The following is a 22,580-nucleotide window of genomic DNA, read 5'->3' as shown; positions in this document are numbered from 1 at the left end:
TATTAAAACATCTCAAAGTCTAATAACCCACATACTTTGTGTTTTTATACTTTACATCTGATAAAAGGTCCTTTTAAAACTCTGTAGTGAATCACTGCAGTAAAAGAGCAGAACATCTAACCTCAGAGCTAATGGTCTAAATAATGCCGCAGTGCTTATGCTGTTGTACAGCTTCAGTGTTCCTAAAATGAGCCTTGGCACACCTGAGATTAAAGTGGTCACGTCCGGACACACATGAATACACACTCGATAAATCAGGCTGGTTGTTTTTGGATGAGTACTCTTTAATTTCTCCTGTGCTGCAATAACCCAACAAATGGAAATGAATTCTTTCTCTCCCTCTTTGGTTTCTCTTTATTTCCCCTCAGTCTGTGTGTGGGTCATTAAGAGCCATCTTCATAAGCTTCTTTTTCTTCTATATTTGTCACTTCGCACACGCTATGGTAATATTTGTTCCAGGTTTCTATGGAAACCTGCTACCTTGAAAAGGGTAACTCAATGAATCAGCAACATTCTGCTTTGTTATTACTTTGACTGTATCGTAGCTTCTCTGAAATGCTTTCACAAACTAGACTACTGCCACAGAGTAATGAATAGGAACAGTGTTTGGTGTTTTTCTTCGTCCTCACCAGGGGGTCTCCCTCTGTGTCACTCTGAGACACCTGCTTAGATGAGGCGCCCTCCTTTGACGAGCTGTAGCCGTCATATCCCACGTCCTCTGGCCTTAGCTGCAGTAGCGACTGGCCATCCTGCTGCAGAGAGGCAGCGTTCCATGGATATGTGTCGTTCACCCACTTAGATGGATCTTCCCACGCTGCTCTTTTGCCGTAGAGCTGCAGGAGAGAAAGTGGAGGTGCATTTATAATTTAAGAAGATATATCGATAGAAGGATCTATTCAAGCAGATCTACTATTTTTATTTGTATACTGTAGGCAGCTTGTCATGTGCACTGTGTTGTGTGAGATGAGATTAAAATCAGAGTGTAGTGATTATCGCCATCTTCAGCTTTATTACTCGTCTCAAATGATTTGAACACCTGTGTTCGCCACAGTCACGCACAGCACTAATGGTTTTGCGAAAGGAGAGCAGACAACCAAATCCTTTAAGTGGGCAAATAATTTTTGTCTCAGTGGTTTAGAACTGCATGACACAGATGGTGGAGAAGAAGGTCTGGAAAATGTAGCTCCTCGTGATATTTGTACAGAAACAAAGGGCCATTGTCGTGCAGTATTAACCTGTCATCACACATGTACTGATAAAGTCATCATACATTTACTGACAAATTCTTTTTGGTTATGACTCAGATGTACCTGAAGCCCTTCCCTGACAGCCTCCAGCAGGTAGGGCACAAGGGAGTAGTTCCACAGATCAGTGAACCAAACCCGAGAGCCTTCTACATCCATGGGACAGGACAGGAAGAGACGGGGGCCTATAGGGGCAAAAAAGACAATATCATGAGCATAAACATGATCAAGAAAAAGATGTCCAAATGTTTAAAGCAGGGGTCACCAAACCTGGTCCTTTAGGGTTGGTATCCAGCATGTGTTAGATGTTTCCCTCTTCCAGCACACCTGATGGTTGTTATCAGTCTTTTGCAGAGCTTGATGATAGGCTTATCATTTGAATCAGGTGTGTTGGAAGAGGGATACATCTAACACATGCAGGACACTGGCCCTCGAGGACCAGGATTGGTGGCCCCTGGCTTAAAGAGTAGATGCAATAGATCAAACACATATCCAGCACTCCTTTACTGTGTCATGTAGTAAGGCAGTGTATAACATTAGCCACCATGCAGGCTTCAGTATTGGTTTATGGAGACTATAAGAGAGAGAGACTGACCTATGGTGACATCAGATGAGCTGTGCGCCTCCAGGAAGCTGTTGAGGTGGTGCCAGGTCTTGGGGATCCAGTCAATGATCTTAATCAGGTCATTGCTGCGCATGTTCTTATCGATCTCTGTCTCTATCAGCTTCCGCCGCAGGAAACGACCAAGGAAACCTTTGACCGGCTCAGTGTGGTTTGTGCAGAGCACCCATCTACAGCAGCACAGATGATTAATGCTAAAGCGTGGAAACTCATTAAGAATCTCAAACAGCTCATTTTAGAGATCGTACGACTTCTGCTATCTCTGGTAATTCCATGATCCGTATAGTTTTATATCATCATAGGTTCTGATTAAACTAATGTCTCCCTGATGATAAACTTTCCTAACAGCTGCGTATTTGCCAAATCATTAGCTAGTCAAACACAGCAAAAAGAAGTGATCCTCAGTGTGAACATGCATTATAGTCAAACCATTTTCATTTAACAGAGCTAATTATACAAGAGAAGTAATTACTATGTTCCTGCGGAAGAATGGCTTTAGTTTAAAATCTGTGAGATACTATATGTGCATTGAACTGAAATCAAAAGCTTTTGTTGACAGGTGAGGGAATGGATCAAACAAAAACTACACGGGGCTGCTTTCTAAAATCAATAATGTATGATGATGCAAAATATCACTGAAGAACTGAGATATATAGTTGCGGAAAAAATTATTAGACCATCAAAAGTCATCAAAAACAATGGTTATGCAATCAAGTACTAACTCCTGTGTGTCAGTACAATGCCATAGCTATTGATGTAAGAACTGAAGTGATTTTGGTTATTATCAAGAAAACATGGAAAATGGATAGATATCAGCTCTGAAATTAAACTCTTATGAGCTATTTTTTGTTGTTATCATTATATTTGTCCAAATAAATGTACCTTTAGTTGTACCAGGCATTAAAATGAACAAGAAACTGAAGAAACAAAGGGTGGTCTAATCATTTTTTCCGCGAATGTAGCATAACAGTTTAAAGAATGGCACTAAAGGTGACTGAACAGCCTCTCACAAACCTGAAGTTGTGGTGGAGCTCAAGGTTTGGGGATGAGGAAACTCCCTGGTTCATGGTCCCAATGACGTATGGGCTGTGTAGAGAAGACACAAACACATATGATCAGTCACAGCCAGGAAACATTATGTACTGTATATGTGTGTTCCATTGCTGCTAGATCAGTAATAATACTCGTGTATATATAATCCCGATGTGAGGTGTGTTTGAGATGCATGTTTTTAGCATTAAACTGTTTGTAAATTTGGCCCAGTTCTGCCATAGTACCCTTATCCTGCTTTATTTCACTGCTTTAATGTATGCAGAGTGTCTACAGCATTCACAAAGTTAAATATAAGGCTGTTTTTTGGGGGTATTTGTACTTTTTTTGGATAGTAACAGTGTAAACAAAAAAGGCAAAGGAGAGTAAGCCTTAAATTCAGCAGAACTAGTTGTGCTGTGACCAATATTCAAGCTACTGGTGCAGCAACTGGAGGTTCCACCTGTGGCAATGACCCTGACTCACCATTTGTGGTACTTGCAGTTGAGGAAGCCATTGAATATGTCACTGAGGGACCCAATATGGTGCAGGTTGTCCAGGATGACCACAGTGGGGAGCTCCATGTCCGTCTCTTCAGAGTTACACTGTTCTGCCAGGTTGGACAGGTACTGACGCAGATCCTGAACAAAGAAATATTGAATTTGTGAACACTGAGCACTAGAGTAATATGGTCCAAGTCGCCACTACTTTGAATTTATGTAAAACTCTAGGGAAGCTTTAAATCCAAGCTAAAAACAAACACAATCGCAATCCACAAGGTGATGTTCTCGTCGGGTAGAAAATCCATGTTAGTCCGTTACGAGCCTCGACAAATTAATCATACATGACAAGAGTTGGTGATATTAAAAACATTAAAAAAACCATTTCATTTGATGCCCATTATCTAAATGCTTGTGCTCAAAAATGATCAGAAAGAACAGAGAAAGTGTCACTGGTTGTTAATACAGTCTCTCATATTCAAGTACAAAGGCTTTTACTTAGAAGTTTTGTACAAGCATTAAATGAGCATGTGGGAGGAAATCCACAGTAAGAATATGGCATCTAGCATAGTTTACACATGTAGCAGAAAACATAACATAATTCAATGCAACAGAGACTGTGCAAATCTGTTAATGTTTGCATGTACAGTATAGATACATAGTTAGATTTGGTCTGATGTAATTCATGAATATAACTGATAAAACTCTTGGTCAGGGTATCTCAGAATTTTCTACCTTGCTGGAATTCTGATCAACGTTGAAGCTGGCCACGTTGTGCTCAGTGACCTCCTGACCCATTTGGGAAATGATGTACTCGGCTAATTTGGCAGCCAGGAAGGATTTGCCGGTGCCGCTGGGTCCTGAGAGGATAATGCGACGGTGCTCCATCAACAGGTTGAGGTACCGCTGGATAATGGGTTTTGGAATGAGTGTGTCAAACACCAGGCTGTCTATGCTGTTCTCCTTTATACCTGAAGACAGAGAGGAAAACCAATAAGGATGGCAGGTTTGTGTTGATAGGAAAGTATTCAAGAATCTGTTTTCTTTTTTTTTTTAATTTTTTTTTATTTTTTAACCTTTATTGAAGCAGGAAAGACTCATTTACAAGAACATCCTGGTCAAGATACCCAACAATATATCTAACACAGTTTGCAGCTAAACATACATATACACAAACATCCTGCAACACAAGACAAATATAAAATATTTGTTTATGTTTTGTTTCTAACGCTATGTCATTTAAAGTCCCTTTAAAAGTGTCCATTCAACCCAGCTCCTGAAGTTTCAGGTCATTTTGTAATTGGTTTCCCAGCAGAGCAAAGTGGGACAAACTTGTTTTGACAGATATTGTATATAAGACATGATAGACGCAGACCAAAGATACATTTATCAATGAGAACATGCCAATGGGCACAGTCAGGGGACTATGAACATGTTGGGTGAAAAGAAAACACTTTATTATAGACATATTTTGACATCTGTAGCTGATACATAACTGTTTGGGAGTCCTAAAACCAACTTCACTGTTTCTAAGTGATGTCTACAAAAAATAGAGAGCAGATTGATTTTCATTGTTTAAAAAGACTATATTTGACGTCCACATTTACATTTTTTGTTTCATACTTTACTTGCCCAAGACAGTACTGGCCGCAACGCATTGGCTGTATTTTAAAAGATTGCCATGAAGTAATAAAGGCATTTTATTTTTACACAAATCCTACAGTGTGCCTTGGAATATTTTTTGAAATCGAGCAAGCTTATGCAGATTTTTTTTTTTTTTTACTCTAAAGAGCACTGGTTTATACCTGAACCTTATTGATTCTGGGTTTTAAACATCATTTATACTTATTCACTCCAAGTATGATATTAGGATAGTATTAAATCATTTGTGCTTGACAGATCATTTTGATTACCAGCCTCGAGGACTTTAGAATTTACCCTACGTAACCAGACTTCCCCTCATATTGATATCCCCCAATCCTAGACCGATTAATTTTTTTTCACCAAAATTGCAGGAGTTGCAGTCAACAATATACCTGACACTATGATTATGTTAATTTTGGCAACTTCAAGTGAAAACAGCAACTTTTGATATGCTGAAAAATTTCTGATGAAGTTTTTTTTACCCTGCATAACCGAGATTTCCGTGAAAATGGCTGAAATTTACAAATGTCTTCGTATGGCCTCAAAGTACTAGAAATACCCATACCATCCATGTAATATACTTATATACCAGGTAAATGTAGGCTGACTCATCATCATCTGAACAATTTTTTTACCCTACATGACTGCTTGACCACGCCCCAATGCCTCATTCTGTGTGGACACGTCAGACATCCGAACAGTGCTGGATGAGGCTTTAAAGTTCTAAATAAACCCCTGGTGAACAATGCCTACACTATGTAAACTTTGAGAGGACGAATGCATATATATCACATGTAGGCCAGCACAGATGTAAAAGTGGTATTTTCTTTTTTACTCTCAACAGACAGACAAGACTTGATTCTTAAACAGAAACCCATTTCAGTCCCAGATGTAATTATTATTCCAATCACCCATCTCATCTCAGGCACATTTTTCTGCAGTTGCAGGATTTTGAGCTAACACGGCCCATGTCTAAGCAAATATGGATAATGTTTAAATGATAGACACAAAAGAAAGTAATAACAAAAAGAAATGTTCGGTACATACTGACATAAAATAACACACTAATTGGAGTAAGAATCATGGATTTTTCTACTGTCAAACACCCTCCTCTGAAATCTTCCACATCAGCTGTGATCCTAAAATAGAAGCTGCCTTCTCCGTGCCATACCTTTGAGGTTGACCTTGATGACGTTGTTGTCGCCCACCAGGTAGCCGCAGGGCAACAGCTCAGGCACTTCAGAGGTATGGGAACGGACTACCTCGCCCATCCTGTAGCAGACAATGCTGTCGGAGTTCAGACCCAGGCTGGTATGAGGGTCCACCCGAAACACATACTCCTGCGGAGTGAGAGGGAGGGGTCAGACGACAGCCGAGTATGAATGGATTTTATAATGTTTAACTATGTCTGGTTATATCTGGTTGTGGTTTATCAGTTTACCTTGAAGAGGCGTCTTATGACCCCATCCAGGACGTCCCACTTGGTTTTCCCACTCACACCTATTGACCCGATCAGGTATTCCTGAATACGTTTGCCCTGAAGAGTTACAATAACAAAGACAGCAGTGTCACAGCGAGTCACCAAACACAGGTGGAAAAGAGAGATAGTGAGAAGATAGACAGACAGACAGACAGACAGACAGACAGATAGATAGATAGATACATAGATAGATAGATGTACTTTATTTATCCCAAACTGGGAAATTGCAGTTTAGCAGCAGCACGACACACATTCAATACCAATATACAGGGTTATTCAGAAAGAACAAACCAATTTCATGACACATTGCTTCAGTTCTCAAGCATCATCATGGAATGAGTCTGTGATCATTTGAAAGAGGAGTTTTCTAAGTTTTGAATGGCTGCCACAGGGGTGCTGTAGTCACGTCATTCCTCCAGCAACGTTCAGTTGTTCGTTTACCCTCGGAATGGCGAGTCCTCAGCAAATCCTCTTTGTGCTTGGCCTGCGAGATCCCCAGACCGCACCGTGTGTGATTTTTTTCTTGTGGGGATACGTAAAAGATTGCGTTTATGTTCCGCCGCTACCCACTAACCTCGATGACCTTAAACATCGAATAACAGCAGCAATCAACTCAGTGGATCGTGATATGCTGATATGCGTCTGGGAGGAATTCTCTTATCACACTGACACTGTCCATGCTGCAGGTGGTGGACACATTGAACACTTGTAAGACAGAAAATAAAAGTTGATTCTGAGTAGAATACTTGTGACTTGGCTGGAGTTTTCTATTGCTTTTCCTTATTAAAATATTGCGCAATGAAATCAGTTCATTCTTTTTGAATAACCCTGTATTACCACAGCAAACATGAGTAAAGACAATATAACACAAGAGCAAACACTATCCACTGTACACTATAAATTAGTATAAAAGATCTGGGTTGAATCTGGAAAACAGTAATGTACTGAAAAATAACTGTAATGTGCTTGAGATAAAACTGTAAGGTGCAAAAGCAGTTAAAATATTCAACTGAAAATGTGCAAAAAGACATTTAAGTGCAAACAGATGAATGACCAGAGACCTCAGACAGAGGTGAGTTTATTGTACAGGGTTATGGCATGTGGCAGGAAAAATTTCCTTATAAATAATCATCTTCAAACCTTTGTGGTATTTGGCCCACTGCTGATGGTAACCACTATTCGCACACTCCGACCCTCTTTGCGTAGATTTCCCTCGTAGCTGTCATCTAATAGGATATCTGAGAAAAGACAAACTTTTTCAGTTAGGAAATACACTCAAGCTTTAATCCCTCTGAGACGGAATCATTATAAACAAACTCTCACTCTGCCTCTTGGCAAATTATATATCTTAGCTGGGAATGGACAAACAGACTCCAAAGTAAAAGATAGCTAATGAGTTTCTTTCATGTGATAATTACTTTTGCATTTAATCAGTGTTCTCATACAGAAAGATTTCTGGACAGTGTGTAGAATATTAATGTAAAACTGGCTGTAAGAAATGAAAAGAGCGGAATGAAAGCACAGATAAAGAATTTTAGAGCCAGGCAGCAGACTAAATAGGGGTGGGAAATTATTGAAAAGAACTGGGTGATTTGAGGTATTGCTTGAAGAGTCAGTCATAATGGAAGATTTTTATCATGAAAACAATGGCACAGAATAAATAATCAAGATTAATGCGTGAAAAGGAACTGGCAACATGTCCAGGGTGTACCCTTAAGTAGCCCATAAGTAGCTGGGATAGGCTCCAGTGACCCCCGTGACCCTAGTGAGGATAAGGTGGGTTCAGAAAATAAATGAATGAATGAATTGAATGAATGTGTGAAAAGAAGAGGGTTTCAGACTTTCAAGAACTATGACTTGTTTTCACCGATGTGATAACGTATATAAAGTAGAAGAAGACAATAGCATCACCTAACTGGGATGTAAATTCATGTTTTCTATCCCTGAGTGAAAATAAAACCAGCAAAAAATATATGCAGTAGTCCAGGAGCAATATCACACTACTACTGATATCAGTACTCATACTAGTGCTTTGTACTTAAGTGGTTTGTATATTGTGGAAAATATCCATGAGTCATGCATGATGTAAACACATAATGAGTATAGAATTCCTGAACATATTTAATTTTTCATAAAATTATGTTCTCATTAGTTATTAATGTATCACTCTCTACTTATAATAGATGTAGTTCTCAGATTAGTTCATGAATATCAGAGTTTTCAGAAGCACAAAACTGACATTACAAAAGTGCTGTGGTGTCCTGGAAACCACTATTTTAATCAAAAGTATTCAATTTGTTTTCAAAAGTAATCAACCTGTATTCATTTGCATACCAAAAGTTTCTCTTAGGGTAATGTGAAGATTGTACCAGGGTAACTGAATTTTGCAGCCATAGAAAGTTCTGAAAACGTGGTGAACAAAAAAGAACACTTCAGTGGAAATTCTGGACACTCTGGGAAATAATTCACATATTCTGGGAAAAGTTACATATTTATATATGAAAATTAATACTGGGAAATAGTTGCATATGTATATATGCTGTCCAATCCGGACAGACACCATTAAAAACTTACCCTATTGGGGATGAAGTCAAGAAGGGGGGCTTCTGACACAACTTGAATAATGTCCAAAATATGATAAAAAATGAAACAGGGGTATGGTTTATAACTAAAACCCAACCTACTTTTTACAATATAAAAGCAAAAATGTCAGTTGTCTCTGCAGACTTCAATTCAGGGTTTGTTTTGTACTATAATAAACACTTAGTGCAACTCCAATTCTGATCTCCGACTTTGACTTTGTGTGACCGTTACTTGATGAACCTCTATTACATAGATGGGAGTAAAAAAAAAAAAAAAAAAAAAAAAAAAAAAAAAAATAATGGATTAGATTTCTATAGCGCTTTTCTAGGCACCCAAAGCGCTTTACAGTATTGACCCATTATTCATTCACTCTCACATTCCCCCTCTGGTGGTGGTAAACTACACCTGTACCGACAGCTGCCCTGGGGCAGGCTGACAGAAGCGTGGTTACCATTTCGCACCTACGGCCCCTCCGACAACCACCGAACACTCACACACATTCATTCACCAGTGTGAGTGGCACTGGAGGCAAGGAGGTTGAAGTGTCTTGCTCAAGGACACAATGGACTGACTAGGACAGAGACATAAACTCAACTTCCAGAGTACAGTTGTGGAAGAACGTCAAAGAGACCAGAGATGTCTCCCACCTGTGACCATCAAAACTTCCACAACAGAGTAAATTACACAAATAACTTCTCTGTGTGGCATCTGGAAGTAACACTCACAACACTTAATGTGCTTTGCAGTACATGTTGCTGTTTACAGTCATATCACAGCTGTCTCAGAATAGTAAAAATCTTGAGGTTAGGCTTGTTGACTGTGTTTTTTTTTTAGTATTTTATCTTTGACTGTGATTTTATTAATGAGAGGCTGTATTTTATTTATCAGTAATTGGTACTAATTATCAATAAGAAGCTGCAGCACATATACTCCATTCCTGTGTGTACAGTGCTGTGGTTCTGTATAGTCTGTCTGAGCGTTCCGCCACCTTTAACCTTTGATAACAAGTCCCTGTCACATCCCTAACGACTTAGTCTGCTTTTTTTTTTGCTTCCAAACACTCCATTTTGGAAAGGGAGGGGGTACTTTGTATTCCGCTGGCTTTCCTTTGCTGTAGGCTCTGTGTTGGGGTGATAACGACCCGTTGGCCCACTCGTCTTCCCACGCGCCACTGCTCTCGGCTCATCCCTCCATCAATTAACGAGGGCCCATGTCCTCAGAGAGAGCTACGCCTTCTATGTTAATTACAGGACAAGTGAGAGGGACAAACTCTTTCACTTCTCAAATGGAGCAGGCCTGGAGAGATTGTCATGTGCATGTGTGCATGTGTATGAGCGTGTGTGTAATAGGCGCCTGCTGTGTTACGAGATCTCACAGAGGAGAGAGCAGTCGTTTCATCACTTCATACAGCTCCTCCAGATCATTTCTCTGTGTAAATACGACTCTCTAACATTTATTGAGGCGAGTATGGTAAGAGCTAATCCAACTTGATGCCATGGAGAAAAACTTCTGTCCTGAGAGTTGATGCAGACTATAAACTTAGCAGCTTAACTAAACATAGAGAATGGCACTTATAATGTCAGGGAAATTTAGATTTTCACTGCCTGACTCTATTTGTCAAGAATCAACAATTCTTAAAACTGGAAGTGAGGTTTAATTGGCTGCAGAGGATGTTGGAGTGTGATGCAGTGTCCTGTGTACTTGCACTATCTGAACCATAACCGGTACTGTTATAGTCTGACTCAACCCATTGGTTTTGTCCATAATGTATACTGTATATTGTATATTTTAAACTTTATCTTACTTGTTTATTTAGTTTATTCTATTCTATTTTATTTTTTTTACTGAATACTTCTTAAGCGGGGTAGGCACATAAGGATTTTCTAAATCTGAAGAGATTTTTTTTAATCTTTTACATCTATCTGTCTGTCTGTCTGTCTGTCTGTCTGTCTGTCTGTCTGTCTGTCTGTCTGTCTGTCTGTCTGTCTGTCTGTCTGTCTGTCTGTCTGTCTATCTATCTATCTATCTATCTATCTATCTATCTATCTATCTATCTATCTATCTATCTATCTATCTATCTATCTATCTATCTATCACACATGAAGATAAAAAATCAGGCACTGAACAGTGTTGATCACACTGTGTGTGGTATGCTCTGATAATCTCAACACACCACACCACACACACAACAATTTTGTCCCACCACCAATCTAACCCTCCAAGCCAGAAATCTCACGTGATCTAACAAAAACAAAAAAGAACAAACATAGCATGACTCAGAAGCAGAGTCCTGCACCGGGTCGGGTAACCTGCAAAACATGCAGGGATGGGTAAAAAAAAAAGAAGAAGAAGAAGAAGAATTTTCACAGGCCCAGGTAAAATTAAATGGAATGCGGGTGGGTAGCGTGCAAAGAAGTGAAAAAAAAAAAAAAAAATTGTGGATGAAAATAATTTGCAGGACATTTAATGATGATCATCTAATTTCACTGTAGTTGATCCCCACCCAGTTTGTTTTATTTAAGTGAGCTTCAGCTCCATTTATATCCGGCCAAGGACGTCATTGAGCAGCACATATTAGAGATTTATTGATGGCATGCGTTTTAGGCAAAAATAAAGCCCTTAAAAGTGAGTTACTGTGTAGACAATGTGCTTAATCATGGGTTGGGCTGTGGGTCTAATGTACGTGAGTACGTGCAGGTGCGGGTTTGGAAAAGTGGACCTGTGAAGGACTCTGCTCGGGAGTTGTCGGCTTTCCCCACACACGAAGATTTTTGGTCGACAATATTGACCCGTCCGACCCATTTCGGAGCCGATTATCAGGACAAATTCACTCTTAACACACTTCAGAGCACAGGGTAATCTTATAGGATAATCTTATAAAAAATAAGATAATCTGTCGTTTGCCATCCTTGGTCAGGAAAGGGGAAAATCGGGACAAAAACAGCCTGATTATCTTTAAGTGTATACCCCGCTTTACTTACTCCATGTTCTATGTATGTATGCACCAAACCACTGAGACAAATTCCTAGTAATGTGAAGCCCGTTTACTTACATGGTAATAAACACAATTCTGATTCTGATTCTTAAGGCACATTAAAAAAGGTAAATGTTGGATCAAAGCAAATAACAGCACCTCCATCTATCTTAGAAATCCTATGTCCAGTCCATTTCACACACTTCAACACCTCCGGGTCTCAGGGCTCAGGACAAATTGCAGACTGCTAACACTGATTTACACAGACACCGGAGCAGACACTGAACTGACCTGACATGATGGTGTCAGTGATGTTGAGGTTATTGAGCGATAGCCCCAAGGACTGACGTGAGGATGACGAGGATGTGCTGGATGTCTCGGAGGGTGGCCTGGCAGTCTTGACGGGCGTGGCCGTTGGCGTTGCATTACCGCTGGACTTGAGACGATCATTCTCAGCTTTGAGTATTTCAATTTCATTCTGTTGTAATGACAAAAATGTTAAGAAAAAGTTGTTTTAAAGATTAAGATGAACGGCATACACTACAATCCAGTATGATATGTCAAAATGGAATCTGATATTTCGATTGCTGATCAAATTGAATAAAATGTTTGGCTATTTTAAGTTGATGTGAAGAGCAAGGTAAAGTATTAATGGAGACAAAGGATAAAAGAAAATATCATAGGTGCTGGTGCATGTGAAGACTTGGGATTCTGCACAATCACAACAGAATGGGTGAAAAAAAAAGGATGACTGTGGTATCACTGAGTTAAAAAGCTCCTCAAAGTCATTTCCTGCAGTCAGGCTGGCCACTGTTGTTATTCTGTATCAGTGTTATTGGAATTATGGGCTATAAGCGGCTTTTTGATCTTCAAGGCTCTCTTTGTACTGAAGGTTCAGGCTCAGATAAAGAGCCTTACATGATCCCCAGATCTAAGAGGAGACTATAGGCTTCTTCAGACAAAGCAATCGACACCACAAAGAGCCTCTTTACTAAGACATTTATGCTGATACACTGTACAATCTTTTTTTTTTTTTTCCACAAGCTTTTTTTTAACAACATGAAATGACTCATCAACTTGAAGCGCTCTCTGAGCATTGCACTAAGAAGTGGTGTGTGGCTTTTACTGCATCACATCAATAAGAGGGAAATAAATATACAAAATATTATTATGTGCAAGGAGAAAACTTAAGTCTGCCTCTTTGGATATACCATACAAACTCAGTATATTTGCATGTTATGAAATAAGTTTTCTTCTGACAGTTTAGCCTCTCACAGGTAAACAGTCATGTAAGTGCAATATAGTGGTAACCATGTAATAACCCAATGCCATATAATAGGTGACCTGTGGCAGGAAATCTGTGCTTATACACCACATGTGACATGACTGTACTTGTATACTTGTGTATAGATGTAAGATGTATTGTCGATCCTTTAGCCATCTCAGTGTAACCTAATGAATACATTCTAAATGTTCTGACTTGTAAATGTCATGCTCCAGTGCGTCAAAGCAGGGACATATTACTTCATCCCAAACAGACTGGACAGAGAGAGGATTTGCCTGTTTGAGCTTTGGAAGAACAACATGACCTAAGGTATCTCTTTTACTGTGAGGTGGCTCTGGGTCTGTACATAAACTGTGTCAACATGTCAACACAACTGATATCAAGACCTAGATGTGCAGACAGAGTTTGCAATGTTAAATTATATATACATATATAAATATATATATATATATATATATATATATATATATATGCAGTTGCGGAAAAATTTTTAGACCACCCTTGTTTTCTTCAATTTCTTGTTCATGTTAATGCCTTCTACAACTAAAGGTACATGTGTTTGGACAAATATAGTGATAACAACAAAAATAGCTCATAAGAATTTAAATTAAGAGCTGATATCTAGCCATTTCCCGTGTTTTCTTGATAATAACCAAAATCACTTCAGTTCTTACATCAATAGCCATGGCACTGTACTGACAAAAACAGCACTTTTAGACATTCCATGTTTTTCTTTTCTGCCTGTTTTAGTCACATGATACACACAGGAGTTAGTACTTGATTGTATATCCATTGTTTTTGATGACTTTTGATGGTCTAATAATTTTTTCCACAACTGCATATATATATATATATATATATATATATATATATATAATTTATGAATTTTCACCAGCATAACATGGATGTATCATACAGTATGTACATGTTTGCTGTCCTTCTTAACATAATTCCCCACCCCAACTTAGAAATAAACATGTAAATATATATAACAAAGACATCAGGAATATGAACAGGAGGTATTTACACATATTCCAAATGTGAAAATATAGCAAAAGCAAAAATAAATAAATGAAATAACATTTAATTAATTAATTAATTAATTAATTAATTAATAAAAACCAAAATAAATAAATAACAATAAAAAGAAATAATAATAAAATAACTAAAACATGTACAATACCTACACTTATCTAGGTGATGAGTGGTGATTTGGTATTGAAGTCTAAATGATATATTTTAGTTCTTCACTATATTCCAATGGGCTTGACCTGTGGTTATCCCTGTGAATGACCTCACCTGCATGCGGTTCATGGCCTCTCGGATCTGGTCCAGGTGGTGGGCAGAGCTGAGCGCCTCCAGTCTTATGTCTGTCAACTTGAGCTCCTTCTCCCTCAGCTCATTCTTCAGCTGGAGGATGATTTCCGCTTCGGCCTCTGTGCATTCACATAACCTGCAACGTGGTTACACACAGGGCGGAGGAGGAGGAGGGGGGGTCACCTCGAGGGTTATATCAAACACACACAAACTAGAGAGAAGATAAACACTTAAAGGAAACATGAGAGCTGAAGCTCAGAGGGAAACTGAAGTCAGTGGTGAAATCTGCACAGGTAGGTGAAGATGAAGGTGAGCAGGAAGCTGAGGCATCTGGGACAGCAAATCCTTCCTATTTACACTCCACCAGACAAGAAGTATTTTTTCAAACCAACAATCTGCTCCCACAGCAACAATATTCATGCTTTGTAAGCACCTTTTGTGGCAACCAAGATGCTTAGTAACACTTCGACTGCTCAGATGGTCAGTAAATGATCTTAGTGAACATTTTTCACTTTGTTTGATAGCTATAGGTGTCATGGTTGCACTACTCTCACTCTTCTTCATAAAACCTCTGACATGAAGAGGTTTGTCCACCTCACTAAAGTCACACCAACACACCCCACTGCACACACACTCCCTGGGAGCATGCCAAGTGCCACCACACAGAGCCTATTACCGTGATCTGTGCTTGTAGACCACATGACCATTTTGCTTTTTCTTAGGTGTCCAAATTGGGGAGGACTTGCTATCACAAACGCACTTTCTACAGCAGGTGAGAAACATTAAAGAAAAGATTAAACAGAGAGGTTGGTGGAGAGATAAAAGAAGAGCCAGGTGAGGATTTACATATATAAATGAGGACGGAACATAAAACAGCAGAGAAGATGATGCTTTCACTGCGCTTGCATGTAGAAACTCACTCTGTGGTGGAAGGTGATGAACGCAGAGTGGCGATGCTGCCTTGCCTGTTGTCATGCTGCAGTTTGGGCGAGGATGGCAATGAATCGGTCATTTCCTCCATCTCGTCATGCGCCGATTGAGATTTGGTTTTCTTCTTGCTGAACGCTTGCTTGAAGGAGCTGCGTAACTGTAAGACATATAACACAAACACACCGGAAGGTTGTTAATGTCTGTAGAATACCCTCACCGTCACGTCATGTTATTTCCTAAGATATAACATCAGGTGACATCACATCCTGTCACATCAGGAAGTCACTCCGTGCTGTTTCCAGGCAATGGTCACTGTCTGGTTTAGGCAGAGAGGAAGTAGAAAAGCAAGGCAATAAGTACAGATGGAATGAGAGGAGGAAAATAGGAGACCAGGCTTTTAATGGAACTACAAATTAGGGCTCAACAGGCAGTCAAAATGAGCAAGGGAGGAAGTAGGAAATAGGAAAGACGAGGCAGGGGAGGGTTGCTGTATCCATGCCGACGATTCCAGTAAAGGTAAAGAAGAGGATGCTCTGAGAGAGGAACTAAGGGAGCAAAGAGAGCAAAGGGAGGAATGGGAGGATGAGGAATCACCACTGCACACATACAAAAGACACTCTGGAAGCCACTGACCTGAGCCGGGATGGAATCAGCCACCTGAAGATGCAGAACACACCCAGCATTAAGCCACGCAGACAGACCACCGCTCACTCACTGGATACAATCTGACTGAGGCTAATGTGAATGCTTTAAAGAGCTTATTGACTTTACTCTAAAAACACAGGTGTTACTGTTTTCACTGCGAGGTTTCTGGAAGCGATGATTCTTTCCCCCTCTTATTCACTTGATTTCTAACATACAACATAAATGATGATATGGATTACAAAACTGTGTGACTGCTGGTCAACAAAAATGCTGATTTATATGGTAATGAAGCACATTTTGAGAATACGGTTCCACTAATGATGTTAGCCCAAAAAATGTAATGTCACAGAAAATGAAAATGAAAAGGTAGCCTGGCCTGCCATCCATCTTCCTTAATGAGAAATCCGTCACAGGGGCTGGAATCCAAATATGAAGGCGGGACTAACAGGCACCGAGTAAACCAATCATAGATAAGACGGATGTGACATAATTAAGTGACGAGCAGATCCCTCATGTCAACAAACCTCAGCAAGTTTCCATCATGGCGGTAGGTGGTGGTCGAGTAGAAACTTCGGTGAACGATTACTGTCGCTTTTGTCAGAGACACTTAACAATACAGGGTGTAATCTGTAATTCAATCCTTATGTTTGAATCAAGTAAACAACCGACAACAGTTGTAAAGGGATTTGCAAACTTGGAAATGACTTTGATTCGCGACAAAAACAAGTCGGTGCGTAGGATGTATTGCGAAACACCCACCCCCCAGACTTGTGATTGGTTCGGTATAGAATAGATAGTGCATATTCTTTTTCCCACCCCTTTTCGGGCATGTAAATAGAACTACTGTGCTGTTCTTTTGTCTAAGATTGTTATGATTGTTGATATTTGTATTATTATGCATGTTTTGCTTGTTTGCGTGGATCTTAAATTTCATTGCATGTTCGGAATAAATCACTAAATCAAATCATATTTCACAGCGATTGGCCCAATTCCAAACTGTTTTCTCAGTATTTGAATACGCTGGGCAGGCTAATGAAAAGGAACAGAAGTTTGCAGTTCAAGTGAACAGATCCAGTGTTTTATCCCATCACCCTTTGCATGCTTGGATTGGTTTCAATGCTGAGACTCTTCACAGGGTAAGTCAATCCAGTAGTGCATAAATTTCACTCTATTCATTCATTCATTTTCGGAGCCCACTTTTTATCCTCACTAAGGTCACAGGGGTCACTGGAGCCTATCCCAGCTACTTATGGGCGAAGGCGGGGTACACCCTGGACATGTCACCAATTCATCACAGGGCTGAACATATAGAGACAAACAATCACACTCACATTCACACCTATGGGTAATTTAGATTAACCAATTAACCTATCAGTGCATGTCTTTGGATGGTGGGAGGAAGCCGGAATACTCAGAAAGAACCCACACAGACAAGGGAAGAACATGCAAACTCCACACAGAAAGGTCCCACCCCCACCGGCTGGTGTTGGACAGATTTGATTATATTCTAACATGTAATTTGCAAGCGCTCAAGAGTCATGCTTATTGTTGTGTGTGGAACAGGAACAGTAACGCAATTTTCTGTAAAGTCACATGTCAGAGGGGCAAACCAAAAATCAGCATCGCGGTCCGTTACATTTCAACAGGACAAATCCTTGCTGCTGTCAGTCATTTTGAAAGCCAATCTAATTATTCATTACTCTGTCCTTGTGCTGCTGCCCTCAGAACATGACCTGCTGCTCACATCTCATTATCCTCAGCTCCACTCCATCCTTGTCTCCACCCAAGCACAATGTATGCAGATGAATAATTAATTGCAGCTTAAATAACAGATTGATTTGCATTCATACGGCTGACTTGCATTTTTTGGGTCTGGTTAGAGTGTTAAATCCTGTGATGAACTTTTGGGCTGTTTGCATGCATTTCATTTCAAGGACACGCGTTTTGCATTGCAGTAGAGGCTGAGCACTGGCTTTGGCTCTGTGCTCTTTGGCTGAGGCAGAACTTCTAATGTGTCATCTGTCTGACTCTGGGGGCTGCAGCAAATAACAGCTCTCAGCCAGGGACACTGAGTTGCTATTAGAGAGTGAAGAAGAGAACAGCAACATCACAAAGACAAAGAGTTAGAGGGAGAGAAAAGCATTATATGGATGTGGCTGGATATTTTAGGTTGTTTGACTTTAGTGCTTTTGTTTGTAGATATCTATGGTTGCAGTCCCTAGAAAAGAAGAAAGTGGGAGGGAGGCAAGTGTTGCATGCGGCAAAAGCCCGAGGCTAAATTTCAACCTCAGTGCAGGTGCAAGGACATCTTAGAAACACAAGCAATCTCAGCCATAAAGAAACCTACTTAGTATCTGTTTTCCCACGAGTAATGTTGGCAGAAGTAAACTTTGTGAGACAACTAGATATCCTCTAGTCTTTCAGCCTTCCAAACGTCTCTATTCTAATAACCAGGGAATTAAAAGCCATCACAAAAGGCACTTTGACAGTAGATTTTGAAGGAAAAGGGAGTGTTTTTCCTTCACAACTTCTACAGTCTAAGCATCTGCCCAAACTTCTTCGCTCGACTCAAGATTTCAACTGGTTCTTCTGTCATGTCTGACCTGTTTGGTGCCCTGGCTTCAAAATGAAGATCATTATTACCAGCCACTTTGTTTGTTTCCAGCCAGTTCGCCAGCTGCCGTGATTGGATTTATAATTCCAACATTGTCACAAACTATAATTGCAGGGGTAGTTAACTTCTCTGCTTGAACCCCTGTAAGCACTCACTACTGGATGTTACTTCAGCCTCTGCTATTAGCACGGACTCTTACCTTGAAGAGTTGAATAAAGCTTTTATTCATTCTGCCAAAAACTGCCTTTCTCTGTGTAAGGAAGGTATATAATCTTTTAAAGCAGGTATTTGGATTAGACGTCTAGATTAGAAGTCTTTCATCCCAAATCCTTCTCCTAAACACAGATTTCCCCTCTCACAGTAAAATAGGAGAATATGCTAATGCACAGTGAAATCCAGAAAGAGTGTTGTAAATTAGTTATTCCGCCATATTTGATATATGCTAATAGGTTTTTCCCTGTATTTGGAGTCGATTCTTCTGTTCTACCCACCCAGCTCTTCTTCTTCTTCTTCTTGTCTTCTGCGTCCTTGCCCATGCTGCCCATACTGGAGTGACTGGCGGCGCTGTTGATACTGGACATACTTTCTGAAGAGTGCTGCCGTCTTATCCGCAGGTCTGGAAATGACAAAACCTTCATTAGTGCACTAAAAAGGTGTTTGGCCGTTTTACTTGTCTCTGCTATGCCAGGCTCAGCTTGGCATGAATTTGCAGGTGAGAGGAGGTTGGCTACTTGAAAAGGTCATTTCAGAAAAACGATTACATATCTGATTCAAGTTGTTTCCGTGGCTAATCAAGGCTTTGCAGACTGACCTATTCAGCACAAACACTTCAGAGCTATTAGAGGCTTAATTCCCTCTGGGGCCAATCAGGCTGAAATAAGGTATTTTAGGTAAAAGCCTCCTTCAAATGTCAGAAGATCTGACAGAATTTCGGTCCAATGCTCCCTGCTGATTACCTTTGTGTAGGTGGTCAGGACCATTGAGGGCCACTTGGATGGCGGTCTGAGCGTCTGTGTTCTGGGTCTTCAGCGTCTCGATGGTCTCCCTCAACTCTACCAACTCAGATTCCTGAGGGGAGTTAGAGAGACAAACATTATTTGATGTTTTTGGCGCAAACATTCAGGAAGTGCAGATGACACACCAAAAATACATTTTGGAAAAGTGTTAAATCACTGCATGAGCTTCATATTTTTTTTCCCATTTATTACATGCATAGCTTTCAATTAAATTGAATAGGGGTATTTTTTAACAAGCGTCAGAGTCTCAAAATGGATTCACCCCATAGCACCTCCTGCTTAGACTAAAAAGCTCTCCTCTCTGTTGAACCAACACAATCAGATAGAGGGAGGCTCCTATTCAGCCTCTACTGAAAATCCAAAGAGGGTTGCAGATAGGGTTTCTACTTTAATTAAAAGTTGGGAGGGCCTTGTTTGACAAAGACATCCCACCAGATCCTAGTCTGCTTTAATTTATAGAGGATTAAAAGGCTGCCAGGGCTCATCAGCCCTGTATGTGTGTGGGAGTGTGAACAGAGGGAAGCATTCATAAACTGTAGTAGAGATATATCTTTGAACATATTGCTGCTGCTGTGATCAGTGTTTCAGCAGCATTTGATCTCCTCTGAAACCTCTCACTGTAAAAAAAAAAAGTATGCCACTAAAGGAAGAAAGTAAAAAAGACCTGGGAGCAGTTAATGATGGAGCATTTTTGGAAAGCATATAGGTAGTTTTAAATTGAATTTTTGTCAATATCTTGCTGAACTTTTTCATACCCATGAAGAACTTGGATGACGGTTTACAGTCTAAGAAAAACTGGAGATAACAAGAAATGTTAAAGAAGGTACGATAACAACAATTTAGTGTGAATATTAAAGTTACAATAGAAAGAGCAAAAGTTCAAGATAAAAAAAATCCTTTAATCTGCAGCTCCTGACTTCCACATAACTACTTTTCACAGCACTATGCCAATGTCAGCCTGCTGTCTGTTTCTAATCATTTCTCCCTCCTGTAATCCCTTTGCCTCTGTGTGTTTTATGATGTGTATTTGAAACTGATGGCTAAGCTGTTGTACCTTTTGCTCAGCAGTCATGGTGAGGCTCTGCAGGCGGCAGGTCATGTTACTCAGGCTCTTCTCAAAGGCTGCCACCAGATGAGCCTGCAGACACAAGCAAACACAAATATAGTCTTCAGACTCCGTAATATATCATTTAGTCAGTGGAACATTTGTTTTTGTCTTTCATTTTTGCAAAGACAAAAGCAGTAGGCTATAACATGGGGACAAAGAGATAAAAATACTTTTCAAGAACTGTCAGACAAGCATTTCCAACATTCATCATTTGTAAACTTTGTCTGACATTAGAGAGAAAACAATCATCCCAAAACAGAATATTGTTTACTTTGGAAACCTGAAAACTGACCCAGCTGAGTTCCATCCAATGTACAGAATACACATATTATCATTTTATACTTATACATAAAATGTTATAAATTTAAAAAAAAAAGTTCTTCCCTTTAAAGAGCTCATACAGAGGATTAAGAAGACACTCTGCTGGTCAGTGGCAATAGCTTTGAAGTTCCTGTACGCTATAAAGGACTGTTGCTAGGATATCTGGTTAAAAAAAAGATTTAATGCATAAGTTCAAGGTAGTTTTTTTGAACAGGGATTTTTCTTTGACTTCAATACCGCTTCATATTTTTGTGTATTATGCATCAGAGCCTGCTCTCCTCAAACTCTACAAGTACTCTCTAGATGAATTTCACCATGTGCAGTTGATGTCAGTCTGAACTGTGGATAAAAGACACCCACGAAGGTACAAACAAGACACAAAGACTCAAACAGTAGACACAGGAATCAAAGAGGCTGCCCTCCCTGACTTTATCTGTCACCTGAGGATCCAGAGGTGACAAACTGAGTGAAGACAGCACATTTTTAGTTCCATCACACCATCTGCTTGGCTGAATGTGTGTTTTGTGTATGCATGGATTTGTTTATGCATGTGTTTTATGTGGATGTATGTTTATATTCAGATGTCTGCTGAAGCCTTATGGTCATTGTTATGTGTAATCATGTGTGCCTGTAAACTCTGTGTGTTTGTGTATTAATGCACTGCCAGCTCATCCTCCCATTCTGAGCAAGAGACTCTAAGACACCTGTCAGACCTGCTGTGCCACAGAGAGGTGGGCAGCATGCCCAGACAGATCAGACAATCTCTGATCTAGAATAGAATACATCTTTATTGTCCACCAGGGTGGAAATTTTGCTTCAGCTAACCATACAGAGAGAAGAATAGTGTAAGCAAAAGATGATTAGGAAACACGTGATGCTACAGTATGCATTCTAAATAGCTGACATAAATGTCTGTGACTTAAAATCTTATCAGTCCAGTGGTGGTTTTGAAGAATATACACCAGGGGTCTCAAACATGCGGCCCGGGGGCCAAATGCGGCACGTCAAAGGTTCCATTCCGGCCCATGGGATGAACTTGCGAAGTGCAAAAATTCCACAGTCAAGGCTGTCAAACTCATTTTCCTTTCAGGTTCCAGATACAGACCAATATGATCTCAAGTAAAATAATAGCATAATGACCTACAAAAAATGATGACTTCTTGGTTTGATGTGAAAAAATAACATTACATTATGCCTATAAATAGTGACAACATCAGATTTGTCTTTGTTATAGTTAAAAAAATAACATTAAATTATGAAAATATTTA

General features: G+C 39.8%; 1 protein-coding gene across 6 annotated transcripts in view; it reads right to left on the bottom strand.

Annotated features, from left to right (window-relative positions):
• nav3 (neuron navigator 3) overlaps positions 1-22,580 on the bottom strand; it is a 187,387-nt gene that overhangs the window by 3,646 nt on the left and 161,161 nt on the right. For 3 of the 6 annotated variants that reach the window (XM_030149180.1, XM_030149184.1, XM_030149183.1), the window contains 16 exons: positions 20,938-21,021; positions 19,824-19,935; positions 19,359-19,483; positions 16,242-16,265; positions 15,599-15,765; positions 14,661-14,814; positions 12,368-12,554; positions 7,660-7,757; positions 6,481-6,576; positions 6,211-6,379; positions 4,131-4,366; positions 3,382-3,536; positions 2,881-2,952; positions 1,840-2,036; positions 1,311-1,429; positions 630-833 (listed from right to left, as the gene is read on the bottom strand). In XM_030149180.1, coding sequence (XP_030005040.1) covers positions 630-833; positions 1,311-1,429; positions 1,840-2,036; positions 2,881-2,952; positions 3,382-3,536; positions 4,131-4,366; positions 6,211-6,379; positions 6,481-6,576; positions 7,660-7,757; positions 12,368-12,554; positions 14,661-14,814; positions 15,599-15,765; positions 16,242-16,265; positions 19,359-19,483; positions 19,824-19,935; positions 20,938-21,021 — 2,199 coding nt within the window. Of the gene's footprint in view, positions 1-629; positions 834-1,310; positions 1,430-1,839; positions 2,037-2,880; positions 2,953-3,381; positions 3,537-4,130; positions 4,367-6,210; positions 6,380-6,480; positions 6,577-7,659; positions 7,758-12,367; positions 12,555-14,660; positions 14,815-15,354; positions 15,442-15,598; positions 15,766-16,241; positions 16,266-19,358; positions 19,484-19,823; positions 19,936-20,937; positions 21,022-22,580 lie in introns of all 6 variants that reach the window. The other 3 variants (XM_030149179.1, XM_030149182.1, XM_030149181.1) reach the window with 3 other exon arrangements.

The sequence above is a fragment of the Sphaeramia orbicularis genome, chromosome 12 (genome assembly GCF_902148855.1).
Source record: "Sphaeramia orbicularis chromosome 12, fSphaOr1.1, whole genome shotgun sequence".
Taxonomy (NCBI): Eukaryota; Metazoa; Chordata; class Actinopteri; order Kurtiformes; family Apogonidae; genus Sphaeramia; species Sphaeramia orbicularis.
This window is presented reverse-complemented; position numbering and strand designations above follow the sequence as displayed.